We start from the raw sequence: 22,698 nt of genomic DNA on the forward strand, positions 1-22,698 counted from the left end.
ATGAAAGGACATGGCTTAGGACAGAGATTCAATCCCAACTTTTGGGAGCGAGTTGCGAGCACTATAATAATGCTGCCCAAGTAACGGCTACACCGGGGCTGTCCCAGGAGATCTAGATTCTGTGGGTCACCCTACTTGGCAGTGAGGATGAGAAAGGTCCAGGGTTTAGGTGACCTAAGTCTGCTGGGAGAAGTCAGTTCCCAAAGTCGGTGAAACCTCTAGACTGTGTTAGGAAACACCTACGAGTGATGTACCCAAGGGCACATAGCTAGGGAATGACAAGAGTCAGGACTGGCATCTAGGTCTGACCCCCTGCTACCCTTAACAAACAACTCCAGCCATTCATTCCTTTGCAGAGAGAGACCAGCACTGCCTGCTCTGTTAGTTCCCCAAATTTCCACCTGACATATGAGCCAGGGAAACTGGTCCCCTCTGTCTGCTTCTCCTTCATTCTATATCAGTGTCTACAGAGTAGAAGCAAGTCTCAAGGGGCAATGGGTGTGGCTTCCACCCTTTCCCCTCCCCCCTCCAGAAAAGCAGGCTGACAGGTAGTTTTCAGCCCCTGCCCCCAAGTTGTCCCTCCCTCACCCTTTCTGAGCCCACTGAGCACAGTGAGGCAGGACATGCAGAGTTGAAAGAGTTTCTGGGGCAAGTTCTTACACAAAGGTTTGGCCGAAGGAGGGTGACTTGGGATCAGCATTTCTCAAATCTCAGATGTTTCCGCACCATGCATGACTTTTGAACTACATAGACTATGGTAGCAAAATATATTTATTTACAGCAATTTGCCTTTTTTTTTTTTTAAACTTAAAAGAAGGTAACTTATTAAGGAAACTTCAGATTACCACCAGGAAGAAACAACCAGGACGATGGCCCCCAACCAGGAAAGCACACAGTGAGAACAAAGCAATGGAGGAACTTTGAGCTGTGCTGCTGCAATCGGCTGAGCCTGTAGCCTCCACTCTCTTTGATAAAAAGGGAGATTAGAGAGGGGCTAAAGATATTCAAATGTCAAACTGAGATAAATCAGAAGGCTTGGAAGAGAACTGAAAAGGGATGACTTTTCTTGTTGTGTGATGCAGAAGTATCTAAAGTTCTCTACCATCTCACACCACCTCCTGTATCATGGTGTTGAGTGGCCTACAGTTTAGGAAATATTGAACCAGAATGATGCCTGGTCATTCGAAATGGTTGAAGAAAGAGAGTGCGCCTTGGTGTCCTCATGGTGAAATGGGAATATTCATTAGCATGTACTCTAAGGGGGGAAGTAAAAGAGAAAAAGAATGGAAGGCACCCAGCAACTGGCCTGGCACTTTCTATGTAGATTTCCATTCTGGAGAAGAGAGCGCTCAGGGAATTCCTGTAGTTGTCATTGGTCATTTGAAATATAAGGGCTTTTCCTCATTCTTTGAAGTAGCTTATTCGAAAGCCCAAGAAGTGTATGTGTATGACCATGTACATTTCCCCCCTTTTCTTTTTCTGCTAAAAATGGAGGCTTCTTGGCCCCAGAATTGAGTTGTTTTGACTAAAAGTCTTAGCCTGACAGCCACCGCAGGCTTCCAGCTGAGTTCAGCCCCTCTTCAATTGGGGCAAAAATAAAATGGGGGCAATTTCAACCTTAAAGGCCATCTCTAAACAAAACCAAACCACTGCACAATTTGTCTAGGGCATTTCTCCCTCTAAACCCTCATTTGATTTTGGGGGAATTTTAAATAGAAGACTTGCACAATTTTGTACCGCCTGATGTGAACAGCTCTCTGACAACGTGAATTCTTCTCCGTGGTGTGGGGAGCAGCCACGACGAATGCCAATGCTTTTCCAGGCTCCTTTCCCAATTGGAATCTGGGAGTCACTAGTGTCACCCTAGGACGCTGTGGGACATGGAGAGTACCCAGGAGGGAGTGTCCATTTGGTATCCTGTAACACTGCATTCCCAGGAAGAGAAACCTCTTCCCAAACCTCAGGCATTATAGAGCATCAGGCATGCAAATAATTAACTCAGCAGCACCTGTATTAATGTTTTCTTAGTGTTTTTTTTTTTTTTAAACTGGCTTTGCTTTAAAAAAAAATTTAAATGTATTTTAAAAAGACATTTTCCTTGGGAATGTAAAATGGTACAGTCATTGTAGAAAGCACTATGGTGGTTCCTCAAAAAGTTAAAACATAGACCTACCATTTGGCCCAGCAAATCCACTCCTGAGCCTATACATAAAGGAAGTGAAAGCAGGGACTCAAACAGATACTTGCACGACAATGTTCACAGCAGCATTATGCACAGTAGCCAAAAGGTGAAAATAATTCAAGTGTCCATCAATGGATGAATGGATAAACACAATGTGTTACATACACATAGTGGAATATTATTCGGCCGTAAGAAAGAATGAAGTTCTGAGTCATGTCACAACATGCATGGGCCTTGAAAACATTAGGCTGGGTTATATAAGCAAGGCACATAAGGACATATACTTTATGATTTCACTTACATGAACTACCTAGAAAGAACAAATTCACAGACACAAAGGCAGATCAGAGGTTACCAGGGGATGGTGAGAGGGAGGAAAGGGGGAGTTGCTTCTTTTTTTTAGGAGGTACCGGGGACTGAACCCAGGACCTGATACATGGGAAGCAGGCTATCAATCACTGAGCTACATCCGCTCCTCAATGAGAGACGGTTTTTTTTTCATTTGTTTTTGGGAGGTACTGGGGATTGAACCTGGGACCTCATACATGGGAAGCAGGCACCCAACCACATGAGCTACAACTGCTCTGGAATTGTTTCTTAATGGGTATAGAGTGCTTATAAATCTTGGAAATTTAAAAATAAAATTAAAAAAAGAAAAACTAGACATTTCCTATGCTACACTAAATGGAAAATCAAGTATCCTTTGGTATAAATAGAAAATAACTAGAAAAATGTACGCAATGGAAACAATGCTATAAAGTTCTAGAAAGATATTAAGACAAGTCTAGCAGGATTCTAGCCAGAACAAGCTTTCCTCCTGTCAAACAACACACAAATGATGTCCACCAGTGTTAGAGAGGTGCTAACAGCACCGGAGCCCCAGATGGAGACTCTCCCCTGACTGATGTGGAATGGAAGAGAATCAAACGGGAAACCCCTTCTCAGGGTGGGATTCAATGCTTGCACATGCCACACTCTGGGAAACATTGATCTTGCAGAAGGAGCCTCGGGTTAAGAATCCTCAGCCCCTGGTTCAAATCTGAGCTTGGCCACCATCAAGCTTTGTGGTCTTGTGCAAACCACTCACCCTTCTGAAACTCAGTTCCTTTATCTGAAAAGTGGACACCAAGGCACCTGCCCTCTTTACCTTATGGAGTTGCTATGAGATTAAAAGATGGGAAAAACGGTTACTCAGTGGCAGAGTGGGATTTGAACATGAGCCTTTCTCGGGCTACTTTCTTCATGCACACCCAGCAAGGTTCAGAAGCCCCCAAATTGATGGTCCCTCTGATCCAATGCTGGGCCCAGGCCTCATCCTTCAAAGCCACTGTCTCTGTAAAGTTCCCATGACTCCCCACCTGTCGGGATTCTGCTCTCCTGCCCCCATAGCACCCTGATCTTAAGTTTAGGTTGGCTGTCTCCCATAGTTGGATCAAGAGCTATTGAGGACAAAGACCAAGATTTGCTCATCTTGGCATCCTTTCAAGCCCCTGCCTGGCTCAGTGCTTGCCACAAACTGAGGGGCTCAGTAAGCAGTTGCTGAAAATGGTGTGCAATGACAGATGGGCACAAGGCCTCCCTCCTCCTTCCCTGGCTTCTACAGTCACGTCACAGTTCCTTCTGCTTTCTTTGTCCTCAGCATCTCTCCAGCCCAGTTCCTGGTGTCAGTCCTGGGCATCCTCTCTTCAGTTCCCAACCCTCTGGCCCTGGGCCATCTGCCCTGCAGAAACCAGTGCAGCTCTTCGGTCCCTGGGTAGCATGCGCAAGCATGGGACAGCACCCCCGGCTCACCTGCAGGGATCTGCCGAATGGGGTGCGGGCTCAGAGATGTCTGTTGCTTGTGTAACTTGCCCAAGATCACCCAGTAAGCTAACACCTGCTTCTGAGCTCTGGCAGGCTGCTCATACACCTGATCGGACCACTTTCATTCTGGACCTCTCCCCTTACAGGAATGGAGAAGCAGAGCCCGGGGAGGCAGCACAGGCCAGTCACCAGGGACAAGTCCCCGCCCTGGGTGAGGCTCCTGGAGGAATGTGGAGGGATGCCACCAGCAGCTGCTCCCCAAGCCCGTTAGAAGCAGCCCGGCAGGCTCCACTGGGAATCATGGAGCCACACCTTCTCATACAGGGAGCATGAACATAGCCCTCCTGCTTGGTGGGAGCAACTCGGAGCTCTGGAATGGCCAGCACCAGGGACCTGTTTCTACCTGCCACCCTGGGGGATGGAGCTGCAGAGACAAGACACCAAAAACAGCTCCCCCTCACCCCGGGGCCTTACCCAGGACCAACAGAGATCCAACGGAAACCCACAGAGGATTAAGCAGGAGGCAGCAGAGTGCATGGGGAAGCACTTGGCAAATTGTTGAACCACTCTGGCCCTCAGCTTTCTTATCCATAATGAAGTCACCACACCTGTGCTTCATAGGGAGGCTGTGATGACTACAAGGGAAAAAAATACTAGTTAGTTCCCTGCCTGACATATGGTAGGTGCTTCAATCATCCCTTTCTTGCCTTTCTAGAATAATAGCCTCTAGAAAGCAGCAAAAAGGTTTAATTAAACCCCAAATGCCCTTGTCCTGGGATAACTCTCTTGGAGGCCTAGGTAGGTTTGTGGGGATTTAGAAATAGTTTCTCTCATTGAGCTTTTTCCTGCCCCATTTCACTTCCTGTCATGCCTCTGAGCACCATTTTTCTTCCTGGTTCCCAAGAACTGGTCTAGTGCAGATCTTAACCAATTCAAGGAGAAAAGACCATACTCAAAGCAGATTCTCCCCTAGTTCATATGCTCTAGAGACCATCCAGATTTCTCATTCGAGGGACATGCCACAGTCACAGTGATTGGTAAGGCAGTGGTGACTGACTCTCCTGGGGACCAATGAGTGACCCAACTCTTCTGTCAGTCTCTGGTGCCTTTTCCACAGCCCCAAAGCTCATAACCCTTTAGGGACCACAGTCCCCCCAGCCTGGGCAGAAGCTGGTAATTGTCTGCTTCCCCATTAGACCATCAGCTCCATGAAGATGGGGATCAAGACTTTCCTGTTCATCTTGGTGTCTTGGTGCCTGAATGAATGAATGAATGAATGAAAGTCTGAGCTCCAACTCTTGACTGTATCCTTGTTCCCTTATATACTTAGCTTTGTTTTTTTCCACTCTGAATAGAGCCTGGCCTTTGATTATTGCTCTCACCATGGTTCAGCGTGAAAGTTCCTGGTACCTAATGGCCGAGAGACGGAGTAGGAAGCTGGGGGAGGACCTGACCTAGCCTGCCCTACATATACCACCTCCTGGCCTCCTTGGGGTCATCCCACCACCTCAGGGCCCTTAGTGGAGAGCCTGCATTCTAAAAGTGGTGTCAGGGTGGGGGGCCTGGGTGGAATCACATACCAGATGTTGTGGGTGAGGGTAAGCCAGGAGGATTTCCTCCCTTTAAGTATACCTTGGCAATGACAGGTCCAAGACACCCCAGCTGAGTGCCAGCCTTCAGCCATGGCAGGCTACCAGCTCACTCCCCAGGAAACAAGCAATGCTGGGTTATCAGTCCAGCTCCCCACCTCCGGCTGGTCCCTCCAAGTGGAATGTGGATGCCCCCACCCCCACTATCTTTGTCCTAGTCTCCAGATCAGAGTTCCTTCCCAACCTGGGAGGAAGAGCATGGCAATGAGGAGTGGTCAGGGCCCCTGGACCCTCCTCCCGGCTGCTACATCAGCACCAAGAAGATGCTCTGGTCCCCGCTCTCCAAATCTAAGACGGCAAATCTACGCACACTGTGCAGTGAGGTCTGGTGCTTTTTTAAGCTCTGGAATAGAGGTGGCACCTTTGAGGGTGACTTTAGGAATAAACTGCTCCCCTCCCCCCAATTTTTAACTGTGTTCATCACGTTCACTGTGCTAACACCCACTTCTGAGCCACTTTCTCACATGCTGGGAATGCCCCTCACCACCGAGATTCCATTTAGCCAGATTTCACCTTGCTGCCTAAAGGAAAAACAAAAGCCATTTGGGAATTATTTATTTCTTAAAGGTGATCCTGGCAGCCATCCTGGGAATCTGCTCTGAGAGGTGAGAGTTGCTTGGCCCTTGTTTCCTGGCCTAGTGCCCACTAGTGTCTTCTGGAAGAGACCAAGGAGGCTGGGATCTAAGTCAGTCTGGACACTGGCTGTTTGGCTGTCTCTAATGTCCAGCAGAGACACCGGTTTGGATGAACACCGGGAAGCAGGGCCTGGGGGCTATAGACAAAGTCCTGGGCCCAGAGTTAGGCGAGGACGGAGAGCATTTCAGGGCAGGGTTTGGAAGCAGGAGAATGGGGTTAAATACTCATAAGGGAGGCACAGGAGAGGACCTCTGCATGGTTTAATTCTCCCTGTGCAAGACTCCAGTGATGAGGTAAACTTCCTCTCTCTTCTCCAGGGAACATGGGTTAAAATTCCGCCCTGGTGGAAATGAGGTCTCCACGGTACCAACCCTGGTTGTGCCACAGTAAAGTACGATCCCTCATAATGTCCATTCCCGGGGCGGGGGTGGGGGCAGCACTGCTCGCACCCAGGGTGAAGGATGTTTGCCCAGGAAGTGCTGGTTGAGGCAGGGGGGAGTGGGAGGAGGAGAAGGCCCCTCCAGGGCTGGGCTGGGGCCAGGAGGGCTGAGAGCCTGACTGTCTGTTCCCCTCACCTCATGGTTGAGAAGTACAGTGCCATCTTCCTTTATATCCTGACCTCCGCCCCACCCCCAGGCACATGCCCAAAACACAGCAAATGCCAGCTTAAAATATGAAGACGGTCACGACCCTTGGCTAGTGGGCAAGACAGCGGTGAGGGGGTCCAGGGTGACAAGAGAGATTCTTGGAAATGGGATTCTCCAATTCACCCCAAGGAGGAATGGGGCAGCAAATGGGACAAACACCCCCTCCCCCCAAAACCAGTGGGGGTCGATGGGGCCCTCTGATGCCGAGCCGCTGAGACCCCTAGCTGGCTTAAATTCTCCTTAAGCCCCAGAGCTATTGCTTTCACAGATCTTGTTTAACTTGAGAAGGACGGGGGAGGGGGCCAAGGAAAACTGCATTCCTCCTCCTCAAAGCCAAGAGTCTAAAGTAATACTTCTGGTTGTAACCGATCCCGGCCTGTTTGTGATTAGGCCCCTCGTCCCTTTCTGGCAGGGCGGCCCTGGAAGCCGGGCTGCCTGGGAGAGACACCCTCATCGGGCAATCTGTCCTCATCTGACATGACCAAAAACGTCCATCACCCTTCTCTGCTTTCAGCAGTTCTCCAGGGCAACTCTTCAAAACATTACTTTATTTTAGAAAAGGGGGGAAAAGCCACCCCAAACCCCGGCCGTGAAATTCCACTAATCGTATTCCTCTGTTCTCCTATCATCCTGGGAAACACAAGCAGCACCCGCCGGCCCACTGGCCAGTGCAGACTGAAGGAAAGAGGGAGGCACGGGACTGGACCACCTTCCTTTGCCTAATCCCCTCCCTTTCATCAGGGGAGAAGCAAAAGCAAGCAAGTGCGCATGCGTGAACACACACACACACACACACACACACACACACCCTTTTGCTGCACAGCACAGAAGTGGCTCAGGGAAGCTTAAGACTATTTCTCAGCTGTTCTTTCTCTGGAAATTTAATCTGCGAAGCATTTGGCCTCACAAAGCCATTCCAAAGGTGTCCAGGAGCCCATGATCCCTGTGATCATTGTTACAAATCCAGGGATGTTTGCAGCCAGTGACCCATTTGGCTGCTTGGGGAGGGCTGGCTGAAGGCTGGGTCACAGTACCCCGCCAGCTCCCCCCGAGCTGACCTTGGCTTGTTGTCAGAGCCCAGGGGTCTGAGGGGATCTTGGGTGCTGGGGGCTCCAGGGACGAGGGCCTGCTGCTCAGCCCAGCCTGGCATGGCAGCAGGTGGGGGTGCTTGGTCTCCTGAAAGCAGCCTGGGCCACTGTTTCACACTCCAAAACAGCTTCCCATTCTGCAGGTGAGTAGAGCTCACGCCCAGAGAGGTAACACGACTTGCCTGAGGTCACCCAGCTGGGCGACTGAGGGTCTCTTCCGCAAAGCCTCGCACACCTTTGCCAACAGCACACCCCATTCCGCCCCTTCCTGTGACCTCCTGAGCACCACACCGAATGCAACCATGAACCCAGAGCCTTGTGCAAGAAGTGGGTGGCACAATGCCACGCTGGAGCACAGGCAGGTCCCCTGGCTGGACCAGTGTGGGACAAGCCCCAGCCCTGCGTCCTTGTCATACCTCCATGCCACTAACTGCCCTGGCAGCTCAAAATCCCGCCCATCAAAAGGTGGTGAGCACACCGAGCGGAGGACGGGCCGGGGCCTGGCGGGAGCATCGGGTAGAAGCACACAACACCAGTGAGAAAAGACACGAGTGCCCAGAAACCCAGGGCCCAAACGCCCGGCTGGCCTCAGGAGCAACCTCACCACTTCCTGGGGGGTGGGAGGAAGCGGGGGCCGAGGAGGCAGAGACTGTCAGCCAGCCAGCGGGACCGTCCTGCCTCCTCTGTCCCGCTGGCCCCCGGCCCCTAGGAGAGGCGTTGCTACCCGGGGAGTTGGCATTCTCAAGTCGGGGCATCTGAAGCTAATCTTGCAGGGGGAAGGTACCACACCATATTTGAAAAATGAACCTCCTTGTGCACACGGGGTTGGGGGGGTACCGGAGGAGCCTCTGAGGCTGGCAGCTGCACTTTGCTGTCTCCAGGCTCTCACTTTGGGAAGAGGTTGAAGGGCCCAGGGGAGGGGAGTGGCAGCTCAGCAGAGAAGGAGCCAAAACGCCTGCCTCCCCTCCTCCCCTCCCCGGCACAAGCTGCAGAGCTCCCTGGGGCAGGATTGGGTGCTAGGCAGCCAGGGGGGCGATGGGGACCACCCGGCTCCAAGCTGGCCACGAGGCCTCGGTGGTGCCAGGAGACACCACCCTGCCTCACGCACAGCCGGGTCTGCACCGCAGCCCTGCCCGACGTGCCGCTCATCTCTGGGCAAGGGGCTTCCCTTCTCCAGGCCTCTGTCCCCGCTCTGTCAGAGGAGGAGTTCGGGCAGAAGGTCAGAATCAACCCTCTCAGCTTGTGAGGAAGAGTGGGGACCTGAGGCCTTCCGAGGCCCTCTAGCAGCTGCCCTGGACACCGTCCTTCAGCCCCGTCTGTGGCTATGTGAGCCGTCCCCTGGCAGGCCCGGGCTCCACTGCCAGGCCACACCTCCCCAGGCCACCTCCGTACCTCCGTGCGTGCCATCCTGCTTCACTTTGTGTGGCGCGCCTTCCTCCTTCCACCTGGCAGGGACCTGAGGTCTGCTCCTTGCTCAAGGCCCAGCTCCCCCAGCTCCTCCTGACCGCCCTGGGCATGGCCCCCATCCCTGAGCCCTGTCGCACAATTTCTACCATATTCATGAGAAGCTACAGCACCCAGAGCAGACGGCGTCACCTGCCCGGGTTCTGCCATCCTGCCCCCTCCACGATCCCAGCAACACCCTGCTGTCTGCCTCGCGCGCTGTTCTCACATGAATAAAACCCGACTCACTACATCTGGGCTTTTCCCCTGCAGGTAAAAGCCAGCGCCCTTCAATTCATCACCTGCAGCAATGGGAAGACAGGAATGTTGCTTCTTGTCAACTGCTGCACCCACGGCAGGGCACGCAGTAGGTGCTCGTGCTTGTTGAATGACTGACAAAACTGCCTGCTATGGAAGCAGTACCTGTGTGTAGGATTTCACTCACTCAGGCTGAGATGGGTGGGAGCTGGGGAAAGAGTGAATTTGGCAGTTCTTGGGTGGTATGGGTTTGGGAGGAAGGGGCCAGGACAGGTCAATTTTATCTGGATCAAAGTGAAGTCTGGAGCCACCACCGGCACCTCCCAGGCCCAGCACAGGCTCTGCCCCACACCCTTGGCCCTGCCTTCAGGGTCCTGGTGAGCAGCTCTCTGGAGAGCCCACAAGCACCCGTGACCCACCCACCCAGTCCAGTCCTGAGCCAAAGGGGGAACGTGTGCAGCTTTTTCCAGTAACAAAGTGACCACACTTCCCGCCCCTTTCGTATTCCGCTTACTTGCCTGTGGCCTCTCTCCTACCCAGCTCAGGCAGGAGGACTTGACCTTTGTGTTCCCCACTCTGTGGCCTGGGAACTCAGAGCAGAGCACTTTGGGGCCTGGCCTTCCCAAGGAAGAGAAGTGCAAGCATCCAGATTTCCAGCCAGAGGCGCTTAACTTCTCTGGGCTTCAATTTCCTCCTTGCAAAGACAAAATACCGACACCTGCCCAGCTTTTCTTACTGGGATATTTTGCCAACTGCGTGGTTTTATACCTTGTAAAGCACAAGATGTTGTGATTCAGAAAGAGCTCGCCTTGAAAAAACCTCAAACTTCCATTCTAGCTGGCATGAGCAGTCATTTCCCCAGGTGGCCTTGACCTCTCTGACGACTGGCCTAGCAAGAGTCTAAGAGAACAGACACAGAGGCTTCTGGCCAAGGTGTAGAGAGCTTTCTTTGAAACACGAGGTTCAGGACACAGTGAGCCAGGTGCTGCCTGTGGCGGTACTGGCTGGTCCAGTCAGAAGAGGAGAGAGGGATTTGCAATGGCCAGCAGTCTCAAAAATCCACCCTGGTTCAGCCGCTTTACGGCTGGTCCTCACAGGCTCCTAATCTGAGTTTGGCTCTCTCTCCCCTCATGATGCTCCTGGGCTGCTTCCCCACAATCCAGCCAATGAAGGTTTAGGGGAGGCAGATGCTCCTACCAGGAGCCAAGAGATGCCCAACTAGAGAAAGGGAATAGAGAGCTGGGGTTGAGATGACTCAAATGACCAGAAACAACTTCATATAGCGTATCTCACAGGTAAATGGAAATTATTTGCGGGTGCTTTGAGCCAGAAGCCTCCCACCATCTCCTGGGATTCAACAGCTCAGTTCCCAGGACAGGGAACCCCAATGAACCCTGCCTCCTGGCACACTTCACAGAGTGTCTGGCTTAACTGGGTCACCCCGGCCACAAGGCCAGGGATTCTAGGTCAGCACTGGGAACCCAGAGGATAATGTGATGGAATTGGAAAAGATGCTGATGGGGGGAGCACGGTTAGCCGGGGAACCCCCCACTACCTGAGTGATTACTGAACACCCACCTGCTGCAGTGTGAAATATCACTTGGCTGCAGGGTTATCTGGGGAAAGAACAAGGACGAGGTAATTTCTCAGCCCCGATCCCCTCAGGTCCTGACAAATTATAGTCCCCAGAAAGAGTTTGCTTTACTCTTTGCCCAGGGTCTGTTACAAGAGTGGAGGAAAAGCTGTGGGGCGGAGGGGAGGGAGTGGGCGGGGGGAGGCCTTTTCTCTGCATTTCAGCTGCAGAAAGGGGTGAGACCTGTCACTTCCGCTGAGGACAAAGGCAGTGTTTGTGTGTGGTGGGGGGCGGGAGGGAGAGGAGGGGGGTCTCCGGCGCTGCCCCATGCTGGGCACCTGTGCAAGGTATGTCTGTGTTGGGCTGGCTGGGTCACCTTCTGCTGGCGGCATCGCAGGACTACGATGGGGTGGACAATAAAAGTTAGACCTAAAATAACACCCTTTAGCTGGTACCATGTGGCTCTACCTCTCTGCCCTTGCTCAGCACTCTTCCAAAACCCATCTGGCCCTCGGGTTTGTCCTCTGCTCCCTGAGCTCTCTGTGTTCTCAGCTCTCATGGTCCCTCTTACGCACTTTCCCTTACTCTTGAGCACAACGACCTGCTTATTTCCTGCACTGAGGTTATCAAATCATCAAAATCATAATTATTTTCTTGTATGCTCATGTAGAACGTGTCTCCCCATTTGCCTGCGCCAGTCAGCTCTGTAGCCAACAAATACGGACGTGGTGACGAATGACTGACGTCGGAAGGCGGGCTTTGCCAGGGGTCTGGGCAGTGCGGGTTTACTAGGTCCCTGGCTCAAAGCAGCATTGGAGATGCTCGCCAGCAGATGGGGCTGAGGTGGCTGAGCTGCTGGCCTCAGCCAGCCCGTCAGGTGGCTTTCCAAGGTCACACAGGCCACACCCAAGGCCACCACAGAATCTCATCTGCTCAGAAATGACTATTCAAGGAAAATGGCCTCGGGAGTCTGGGACACACTAGGTCCACAGAGCACATGTCAGGCCAGAGTTGCTGGCAGTCCTGTGAGGTGGAAGGGGTGCCCCAGTGCCCTCCACCCCACCCGGCTGCCTGGCAGCAGGCTCCAGGCAGGTGGCTGGCAGCATTCAGCGGTGACAAGTGCTTGGATGCCACCCTGACAAACAGCCCTTGCAGCTCTAGGTCGAGGAAAGAGCAATTTCCACAGCCTCTGTGTCCCTGGGCACACCTTCCCTTGCAGCCTTCCTCCCTGCAGCCAGGTACCTGCCTCAAGGCTCTTGCTCACCCACGTCTGTGACCCTACCCTTTCCCCTGGCTAAAGTGTCCGCTATTGCCCGACTCCCACTTTCCTTCTGCCACCTTCTGCCCCAGGTAACACCTGCTCTGCTATCTCAGCCCCTACAGGCCCAGCCCCACTATGTGCATTCTGCTCACACGGAAATGGAATTCTCTCCCCTTCTGCCTGTCTAAGGCCTCTCGTTCTCCTAGGCCCAGCTCAATGCCTCCTACTGGCTAGGCAGCCTTCCTCGACTATGCTAGCTGCACTCCAGCGCCAGGCCATGCAATAGAGCCACTGGGTAACAGCTGGCACGGGGGGGAGGGGGCCTCTTCTCTCCCCAGTCTTTCATGAAGCCCTGAGCTCATAAGACTGCTGCTTATGGGTCACCAACAGGACCCAAACTTCTGCCTCCCCTTCTTCAAAACCTCCCCTCCGACAGCCGCTGCTGGAGATGAGGGCTAGGTCGCCTCATTCATACCCTGTGAACCACACTATCACCACCCTGTAGAGGTGACTGGACCAGGGCTGGATCCCTGATCTAAGGTCTGCCAATCCATTATTCAAACTTCACACTTTGAACTCTGAAAACCCAAGTTCTACTAAAATTAGTAGGTGGCGACTACCTCCGCTGAAAAATCAGGCAGAGCCTGTTGTTCACAAACCAACATGACATGAACAAGTTGCTGTAAATGGAGAAACCCGGAGAAGGAAGGCTGGTCTGTAGTTAGGGAACAGCATGGCTGTGCTTTAAATTAACATGGTCCCCAACAGAGAGACAAAGACAAAAGTAGGTGCTGTGGCTTGTGTCAACTTTCTGGTGCCCAGTCCTAGCCCCACGAGGCCAGCATGCACTTTGCCTTTGGATTTGGTGAGGTTTTCCTTCATCCTTTTGATAATTCCTCTTGAGCTAGTCTATTCCCTGCTTACAACTCAAATGGGACTGAAGCAGTGACTTTGGAGGATGGTGAAAGATCTCAAACTCCCCAAGGCTCCATTTCTCACCTGTAAAGTAAGTGGTTAGACCAGAGGAGCACACAATTCCTTGCCAGCACAATTCTTTAATCTTAGATCCTACAGCTATGTGCCTCCAAGGAAGCTGAATAGCTCCTAGTATATCACTCTTGTGCCAGGAAAGAAGCAGAGACTTAGAGAAGGACCGCTGAGGCAGGAAATGAATGAGCATCTGTTGACTCATCTCCCTCCTTCCTCTCTTGGCCTCTAGTCCCGAAAAGAAGGAAACAAGCCTGGAAAGTTGGAGGCAGCTTTGTTCAGTGTGGAAATCAGAGTGGCTAGGTCCCTGGTTATCCTCACTTTGTTGGAAGCAAGACTGACCTATGCCTGCTGGAGGCTGAAGAAAACAAGGTCTTGAGGCACAAGCACATCCTACAGAGACGGCTTCTCAGCTGCTGTTGCATATTCAAGGGTGGAGGGGCTTCCCAGGACAAGGCAGTGATGGCCGCCGTATGTCGGGGCACAGCTGTGGATGACAAAACTACCAATGCGCCTGGATTTTTCTGCTATATTCGTCTTTGTTGATCAAAAGAAAAAGAAATCCTCTTCTGGCTGAGCTTGATCAGAAGTGCTTTTCCTGAAACCACTCTGGCCCTCTTCTGTGTGGCTCTGACCTCTGTGTACCTACATTCCCTGGAATTGTGCTGGGGACACTCTGCCCTCCTCAGATCCTCTCAGATGCTGCTTCCTCCCAAGTTCCAAGATCAGTGACCAGCACACGATCCCACTATCTCTGAGCACCATGCTGGAAGCGGAGATACAGAGACGTGCTTCTGCAACAAGCTCTCCAAGGTCCTCTGTGATCATCTCAGCCAGCCCGCGCCTCTCCCAAACCTGCAGCATCACCAGCTTGGGCCTCCACACACTTCCCATCCGGGATCCGGGATCGCACAGTCCCACCTTTCCCCCTCTCCTCTGTAGAGGGAAGCTATCTCGGCTGTTTCCCTCTACAGGAATTACTTAACCTCTTAGCCATTACTTCCACCACAGAACGGTCAAAGTGCCTTCTTCTGTGTGGGGCTGGTTCCCTGATTCCAGTAAAATAACACACGAATAGTATGTGACCCAGCACGTGGTGTGCAGCGGGGCCTACACGACTGTTTACTGACCCTGAATCGCCTTCCAGACACAATCTTTCTTTAGACCAACAAGAGTAGAGACTGCCGGCACGCCCACATCTCCACATCGCCTGGTGGCAGTGGTCCCAGCTGGAGGGCCCCGAGGAGCAGGGGAGCCAAGCTAGGCTGGAGCCCTCTCTGGACACTATCTGAGGGACACCCAGCCAAGTGAGGGGGCAGCAGAGCCCTGGCACCCAGCACCAAGGCGAGGCCTTTGAGAGGCAGGGGTGGTGCTTACTGGAGCTCCTGCTCCAACACTGGAGTGGAAATGCCTCCACACGCCCAACATGTCTCAAGGTCAAAGACATCACAATGGGATCTCTGTTGCGGAGTTCAAAACCCTCACTCGCCACCCCTTCCAAAGCCAGCTTGCAGGATGCACCGCACACCCCTCCCCCACCATGAGCCCTCCAGGGTCACGGAGTTGGGAAACCAGCCTCCCAAGCCTCTGCTGTTTGGCCCCCTTCGTTTCTCTGGTTAAGCCGGTTGAACCCCAGGCCTCCTGGTTTCTGATGGCAACAGATAGGGTGGGCTTGCCTGGGCGGGTCCAGCACTCCCGGGTTCCTCTGCAAACACCCACTGCTGCTGAGCTTCTGTCCCCACCGAGGGTAAAGATACAAAACTCCCGGCAAAGTAGAAGATGCTCCCTACCCCATGCCCAGAGCCTATCGAGTCACCCAGCCGCGGAGGCCAGACCTGGCAGCGGGCTCAGGGAGGCCGTCTGCTCCAGCCCTTGCTTCCAAGCACCATTTCACAGAGGAGCCGACTGAGGCCACCTAGCCAGGTGCTGGTGGGCAGAATCCTGCATCCAGCCACAGCAGCTCTCTCCCAGCGTCTGTGCTCAGAATGGGCAGCTCTGGCCACAGGAGCAACGGAGAGTCAGGCTGCCCGAGCCACTTCCAACAGCCACTGGGACGCTCAGGAGAGGAGGTGTCTCCACACCCTTTCCAAGCCGAACACAGAGCTCCCACCTTTTCAAGGCCCCCCCTCCTCAGTAGGATTCCAAGTGTTCCCAGGGTCCTAGATGGTGGTGGCAGAGGACACACATGCCCCTGAGAAGCATGGAGTCGTACAGCAGGACCCACGCCCTCTCATGGGGTCTCCTCCTCAGCGGCTGACACCCAATGTCCCAGGGGCTCATCACCTCCCACTGCTCCAGGGCTGCAGAACTGGGGTAGTGGGACAGGGCAGGTGAGGTGGCAGGAGGGTCTCCGAGCCTGAGCTCGACTTCCGAGCAGCCCTGACCTTATATGGAGAAGTGGGCCGCTGTCTGTCTTCCGTACAAGCTCCAAAACAAACAGAACTCTCCCTTGCCTGGTGTCAAACTCCTCCCCCGGAGAGTCCCTCCCTTAGGTCTGGAAGGTGTTTAGGGTTTCCCGAGCCAGATCCGAGGGGAGGGGCTGGTACTGTGGCAAAGGCCACGGGCAAAGTTGTGCAGGAAAGAGACCCGAGTGGGCGCCTGGCCGAGGCCGCGCGGCAGGGACATGGCTCTGCCAAATGGGGACTGCGGTTGCCAAGGCGGAACAAGGGCAGGGCCTGGCCTCTCTGAGGGAGAGCAGGCTGTAAAGACCCCAGACCCAGGGGGCCACAAGTCAGGCCTACGAATTATACTTTCTGAGTCTCCTGCAGCAGGAGCCTGAGCCCACCTCCCCCAGGAGGCCTGTGGGGATTTCCTCAGCACCTCCATAGCTACTTGCCACCCACAGGCCTAGGAACCAGGGGTCCAGGAAGATCCTAGTGCTTCTTTTGACCTCAGGTGAATTGTTTCCCTGAAGTTACTTTATTTATAAAATGGGCACTAAGTCCTTTGGTCTGCCCCCATTTCGGGACTCAAAAATATAAAAAGGGAACAGAGGGGGACAGGGAGAGGAGAATGGGCCCCTCTCCTCTGGGAGTACCACCCAAACATGGCCCGGAGAGGGTCCTCAGCTCACGGGCTTTTCCCCACAATGAGCCGAAATCGAAACAAAACACCACAGAAATCCACGCGGGCCTGCACTTGCGGACGGGAGGACCGCAGCCCTCCTCTCTCCCTCCACCTGCGGCGACTCATGCTGCCACGGGCACTGAGACACGCTGGCCCAGGCCTCCCTGGCTCCAGAACCTGGAGTTACCCCCCTACCCCCCGCCTGGGCCCATTTCCCAGGTCCTCAGCAGTGCGCAGCCAGCTCACCACCCAGACGCGGGGCCTCTGCCCCCAGCCCGCCCTTCTCCAGGACACCGCGGCCGGGGCCGAGGACCTGGACCCCGGCAGCGACGACAGCCCCTGCCCACCTTCCCCTCCAGCTGGCCGGGCCCTCCCGCCTCGGGGGACATGGCCCCAGCAGAGCGGAGCTGCAGTGGGGCACCCTGAGCTGGAGGCCACCTTCCCAACGGGCCTGGAGGACACGTGGACTCTGAGCGGGGCCTGGGTGCTTGTGCCCGCGGTTGCCACCCTGGCCTTGCACGAGCCGGTTAGTTTCCCCTGAGCTGGGAGACATTCTTCCACCACCAGGCAAACTGCTGGCCTACAGCCCAAACCAACAGGGGGAAACTTCAGCCTCCACAGCCCTCTCCCTGCCAGATGGAAATAACGTAGAGCGGCAGAAGCGGGGGGCGGGAGGAAGGGAGCAAGACCCGGCCCGTCCGAGGGGCCAGGCCGGAACCGAGCGGATGGCCGGCCGGCCGCGCACTCACCGCTCTCGTTCTTCTCGATGACATCCACCACCTCCCCGGCCTGGAGGCTCAGCTCCGAGTTCTCCTGCTTCTTGTAGTTGGACACCACCACGTACTGTTCCAGGATCATGGGCTCGGCGTTGGTGTCGGCACCTGGCGAGGGCAGAAAGCACGCGGTGAGCCAGCGGCCGGCCATGGCCCCGCGGCCGGGGCGCCCCCTGTCCATCGGCCTCGGGGGAGGCTGCTCCGTTGCCAGCGCCGCTCCGTGGGGCAGCCCACAGCCGGGGCTCGCGGTTCGCCGGGCCCCAAGGACAGGCCATATAGCAAGGCCCTGCACCGGCCGGCTGCGCCGCAGGGACTGGGGGACATGGGGAGTGAGGGGGACGGGAGGGGGGCAGGGGAGGAGGAGGGGGAGGAGAGAGACAGAGATGGAGACGGACGGCGGCGAGGCCGCGGGAGCCGAGGGGAGAAAGCCCTCTGCCGCGCTGAGTTAGTCACAGCCCGGCATGAGGGAGTCTGAGGAGAGGCCCGGGGCCGACGTGGTCTCTCCAGACACCTCCGCCGGCCGGGGCGTGAGGGGAGGGCCTCGAGCGGGTGGGCGGCCCATGAGGGCTGAGGCCAGAGCGGAGGAGAGAAAAAGGCAAGGCAAGGAGGAGGGCGCCTGCCTCTACCCCCAGCCCCTGTAAACTCAGAGGAAAAAATTCAGCAGCCCTCCCCTCTGGAGGGAGAGAGTGGGAGAGAACGTCTCCACAGCCCGGGCCCAGGCGAGAAGTCAAGAGGGTTTGAGGCCGCCAATCACTGGGGTTTACTTGCAACCCTTAAATAGAAACACATGAGACCCGTCGAATGAGGAGCCGGGGGTGGAGGCAGGGGAGGGGGAGGAGGGCTGAGACTGTTTACTTGAAACCCAAGAAGAGAGTCCCAGCGCCAGCGGCTGGCCAGCCCAGCCCGTCCCCCGCCAATTTTTCCTCAAGTTCAGCTTCATTCCTGTCCCCCTGGCTCACCAGGGCCCGGCCAATGAGCCCAAGGGCCTGGCCCAGCCCCGTTTCCAGGGGGGTGTCAGTCTCTCCTGGCTGCTGCCCTTTGGCCACACGGTTGAGCCTCAGTTCCCCCTGCCTTCCACCTTAGCTAGTGATCAGGCTCCCTGTGGCCTCCAGCCACCCTTTCTCAGTGGTGTTGCAGAGCTTGAGGGGTCAAAAGCTGGACCAGCAGGCAAAGAGCAGGCAGGTTTGGAGCCTTGCAGAAGCAAGCTCCTTCTCCATCCTCCTCAACCAGTGGTCCAGTACTACACTCACTGAGCAAGTACTGGCTAGAAGGTGAAAAGACCTGGGTGCCAATCTCAGCTTACTGCATGGCACTGGACATGCTGCCTAAACCTCTCTACTCTATTACCATTGCCATCTCTATTACCATTGCGGGTGGGGTGGAGATAAAAAACACAGAAAAAAAAGGATCCACAAATCAGAGACCAGTCACCAAAGGAAGCCTTCCCAGACTACCCTGAGCTCAAAGGGAATTCCTAGTGCACTTTTAAAACTATGCATCTGCCAACCTCCTGGAAGGCTGGGGGCTTCACATTACCCAGCCTGGCTCTAAAACCAGCTGAGGGAACAGATGTAGCTCAGTGGTTGTCTGCTTTGCATGTACAAGGTCCTGGGTTTAATTCCTAGTACCTCCTAAAAACCAACCAACCAACCAGCACTAGCTGAGAGATGGTAGCCAGGCCCAGTAAGGTCCCCTGGTGCCTCGCCTGAGTCTAATTTGGCAAATGTGATGTGCCAGGCACATACACTTTCCCATTTCATCCTCACAAAGGACACATCAGAGGCCCAGAGAGGGCACGAGATCTGCCCCAGCTCACACAGCTGGTATGGCGAGAACCAAATTCACTACGTGTTTCAGGCTCAAGTCTATCTCCCTTTCCATTACAGAACATCCACTTTTTATTTCTGTTTCCATATATCTCATTCCTCTAGCACAATGACCCTTAACTTGGTAGCACAGAATCACGTGGGCAGCTTCTTAAAAGTACCTACTACTGGGCTCCACCCCCAGAGATCCAGGTTTAATTGGTCTGGAGCAGGGTCCACCCCCTGCCTCCACCCTGAGCCCCTGTAGTTCTCATGTGCAGCCAGGGGTGAGAAACAATGCTTAGGCTCCTTCCAACCCAGGGCAGGGGGTGGTGGAAACTGAACTCGGGAAAACCCTGACTTGGAGGAGAAAGAAGTCCATTGCCCCTGGCATTTCTCCCATGAGACATGGGCCCTGCAGCCCCAGCTCAGCCCTGCTGGAGACCCAGAAGGGAGTCTGTCATGGCTGAGGCCTGCCACATGGATCTCCAATGCCAGGATTGTGTTTCAGGCAGAAATACAACCTGCAGCTGGGCAGCAGGGCTGCAATGTGGCCAGCTTCTGCGCTGGTCCCCTGGCAGCCGGACAGAGGCAGCGCTGGACACAATGACGGCGACTACCTCCCCCTGGGCTGCGGGGGCTTGGGCCAGCGGCACGGGGCTTGGGGACGTCTGTGGCCCAAGACCACTTCTGAAGTGCACCCAGGGCTGGCCCCTGTCCTATGGAGTATGGGGATTCCCTTTCCAGTTTGGGGGCAATGGATGAGGAAAGTGGAAAGGAAAACACTTCTGAAGGCTGAGAGAGCTCAGAGTCTACTGATAAGAACAGCCAGCCTGTAGGAGTGCTTACTCCAAGTCAGCCCCGACGCAGGTGCTGGCTGCATTCTCTCACCATCCCACGTAATCCTCGCAGCAAGCCTGTGTGGTAAGTCCTGCCACACAGCGACTTTACATCTGGGAAACCTGAGGCTCATCAGGTTAAGCAATTTTCTAAAACCATACAACTGGGATGTAGGAGGACTGCATTTGATCCCGAGCCCATGGGACACCATCGCTGTGCTCGTCACCTTGGCACTACACATGGTCCACAGAAGGCCACTAACGCCTGGTCTCCAGGGGAGACCCATGCCCCACTGTATCCCCAGACTCAAGTATGGGCAACTTGTTGACTTACTACATCCAATGGGTAGAGCACAGTGCTCATTAGGTGGCAATCCATAAGTGTTTGTGGAATGAATGAATGAAACAAATCATCAGGCAGACAGATGAACAGAGCCATTTAGTGGTTTGTTTCCAGCCGACATTGATAGACCAGGCAAAGCCTCGCTTCTTGACTATGGGTAAACTAGATTCTGAATTCTGGGAGAGAGAAAGCAGAGAGGATGGATTGGAGAAAGGGGGGAGGTGGGGAAACAAAGGCACGGAGCAAGGAGCTGTGGCTTTGTGGCCAGAAGGCGCTAGTGAGGACCAGCAGGAGGTGGTGGGACATCAGCTCATTTTGATCCAAGCCAAGAAAACCTGGGGCAAGATTTCAAAGTGGGGGAAAATACACACCCACAGCCCAGCCTTCTTGGAATATTGACCTAAGCTTTCTGAGCTGACATGCCAGGACACAGGTAGAGGAGTCAAGAAATGTCCTCCAGGTGTTAGAGAGCACAGACAGGCTGTGGCACTTGGAGGCCACTCCAAAGGCTGTGGGATGGGTAGATGGTCACGGACACTCTGTCCTCCTGCTGTTCACCCCTCCCCCAGCACACACAGGCTCCCCGCTTGCTCTCTCCAGCATCTGCCTCTTCGTAGGGTGTTGCCTGCCCAGGCAGGCTGAGTGGGGAGCAGGTATCCAGATGAGAAACCATTCGGCAGGCGGCCGGCGGTGGTGATGTCATCCCTCAGAGGCCGCTCTGGATTCCCTCCCAGCCAAGGCCCGGAAAATTGGGGGCTGGTGGAGTCAGCCCGAGGGCGGGGGAGGGAGCCTCCTGTCTCCAGATGAGAAGCGTTTAGCTGAAGTAAGAAGGAGCATCTCTCATCTAGAGAGGAGAGGCCCTCTCAGGTTGGTGAGGGGACTTCCCAAGAGTTTGAGCATTGTCTCTGGGTGGATCCTTACGCCTTATTACAGAGCCCCTGGCTGGACCCGCTGGAGCTCTCTCCAGAGGCCTGCCTCACTATCGCCTCATGCCTGCATTCCTCCAATTACCATCTGGATGCCTCTCTACTCTTACCTAGTCCTGGCTGCCAATTTAAACTTCTACATTTAGCTTTATGCCAAGTCATTCCCTTGCTCCCACATCTTCAATGGCTCCCTGTTGCCTACAGAATTAAGGCCAAATTCAAGCCCAATCGAAGTCCCCCCAAATTCCTGACACACCACCCCTCTGCTCCAGGCAATAGGTGTGATTCAACACACACTTATTGGATACCTACCTTCTGCCACTCACACTGTTCTATGCAGGTTCTCACTTCTGAGTCTTTGCTTCGGCTGTACCCCAGGCCTGGAGCGCCTTCCCTTCTCTCTACCAATCCCAGCCACCCAGCCGTCTCAGTCCCCCGGATCACTCTGGTCACTGATCACTCCTGGACTTTTGGTTGGGCTCTGCTCCCCGCCCAGACCATGTGCTCCGGACAAGAACCTACCCCAGGAGGGAAGACACTTACAGCTGGTGCTGCAGGACATGCCACTGAACACAACTGTCACATAGAGTGCAGGAAGGAAGGAGTCACAGAATTTAGTCTAGGGGTCTGAGTTTGGGTCCTTCTTCGTCTCTTACAAGCTGTGCAACCCCAGGGAGGACACAACCTCTTGAGCTTTGGCTTCCTCACTTGTAAACAGGAAAGATAATAGTTCCTACACCTCACGGGGCTGTTCTGAGCATGGAATGATGGGCCAGAGACTAGTGCCCTATGTAAATTGTAGATAGGCATTTATAAAGCAAACAGGGGAAATGGGGGCTTCTAGAAGGAGTTGGAGGATTTTATGTTCCTCCACAGTCTCAGAACCAGCAGGCAGCTCAGGGCGAGGGGCACAGGCACCAGGGAAAGGGTGAGGAAGGGAGGCCTGCAGCTGTGTTCCTGCAACAAGCCGCCCTAGACTCCAGCTCCAAGCAGGCAGCAGGCACTTGCCAGCTGGAGGGAGCTAGTTCAGAGTCTCCCTGGCCCATTCCGGGTTGATGCCAGGCTGAGCAGCCCAAGGACCCTTATCTGCAAGGGCCTCTGGCATCAGCCCCTCACCTCTTAGTTTCCCATCCTACAGAGTCCTCCATCATCCCAGATGGGGAAACCAAGGCCCAGAAACTCCCAGCAATGTGCCTGACACTCTGGCCCCAGAAGCCCAGGCTGGCTGGGTTTTCCCTCCAGCTCACACTGCCTCCCCCAGCCTCTCGCTCCAAACAGCTGGGTTTACCCTGACAAGCCAGGCCCTGCAGTGGCCTCTGCCTCAGGCTCCCCACGCTCTCCCTGACCCCCCAAACCCTGGGCTCGCCACCAAGGTCCCCTTCTAACTGGTTCCTCCCAGGCCGGGCTGGGTCTGCTGGC

At 54.6% G+C, this 22,698-nt stretch overlaps 1 protein-coding gene across 4 annotated transcripts in view; it reads right to left on the minus strand.

The window, feature by feature from the left end:
- Window positions 1–22,698, minus strand: part of SH3PXD2A (SH3 and PX domains 2A) — a 238,317-nt gene that overhangs the window by 37,924 nt on the left and 177,695 nt on the right. For all 4 annotated transcript variants that reach the window (XM_058298626.2, XM_058298624.2, XM_058298625.2 and 1 more), the window contains one exon: window positions 17,343–17,474. In XM_058298626.2, the coding sequence (XP_058154609.1) occupies window positions 17,343–17,474 (132 nt within the window). The remainder of the gene's footprint in view (window positions 1–17,342; window positions 17,475–22,698) is intronic.

Source organism: Dasypus novemcinctus, chromosome 6 (genome assembly GCF_030445035.2).
Source record: "Dasypus novemcinctus isolate mDasNov1 chromosome 6, mDasNov1.1.hap2, whole genome shotgun sequence".
NCBI lineage: Eukaryota > Metazoa > Chordata > Mammalia > Cingulata > Dasypodidae > Dasypus > Dasypus novemcinctus.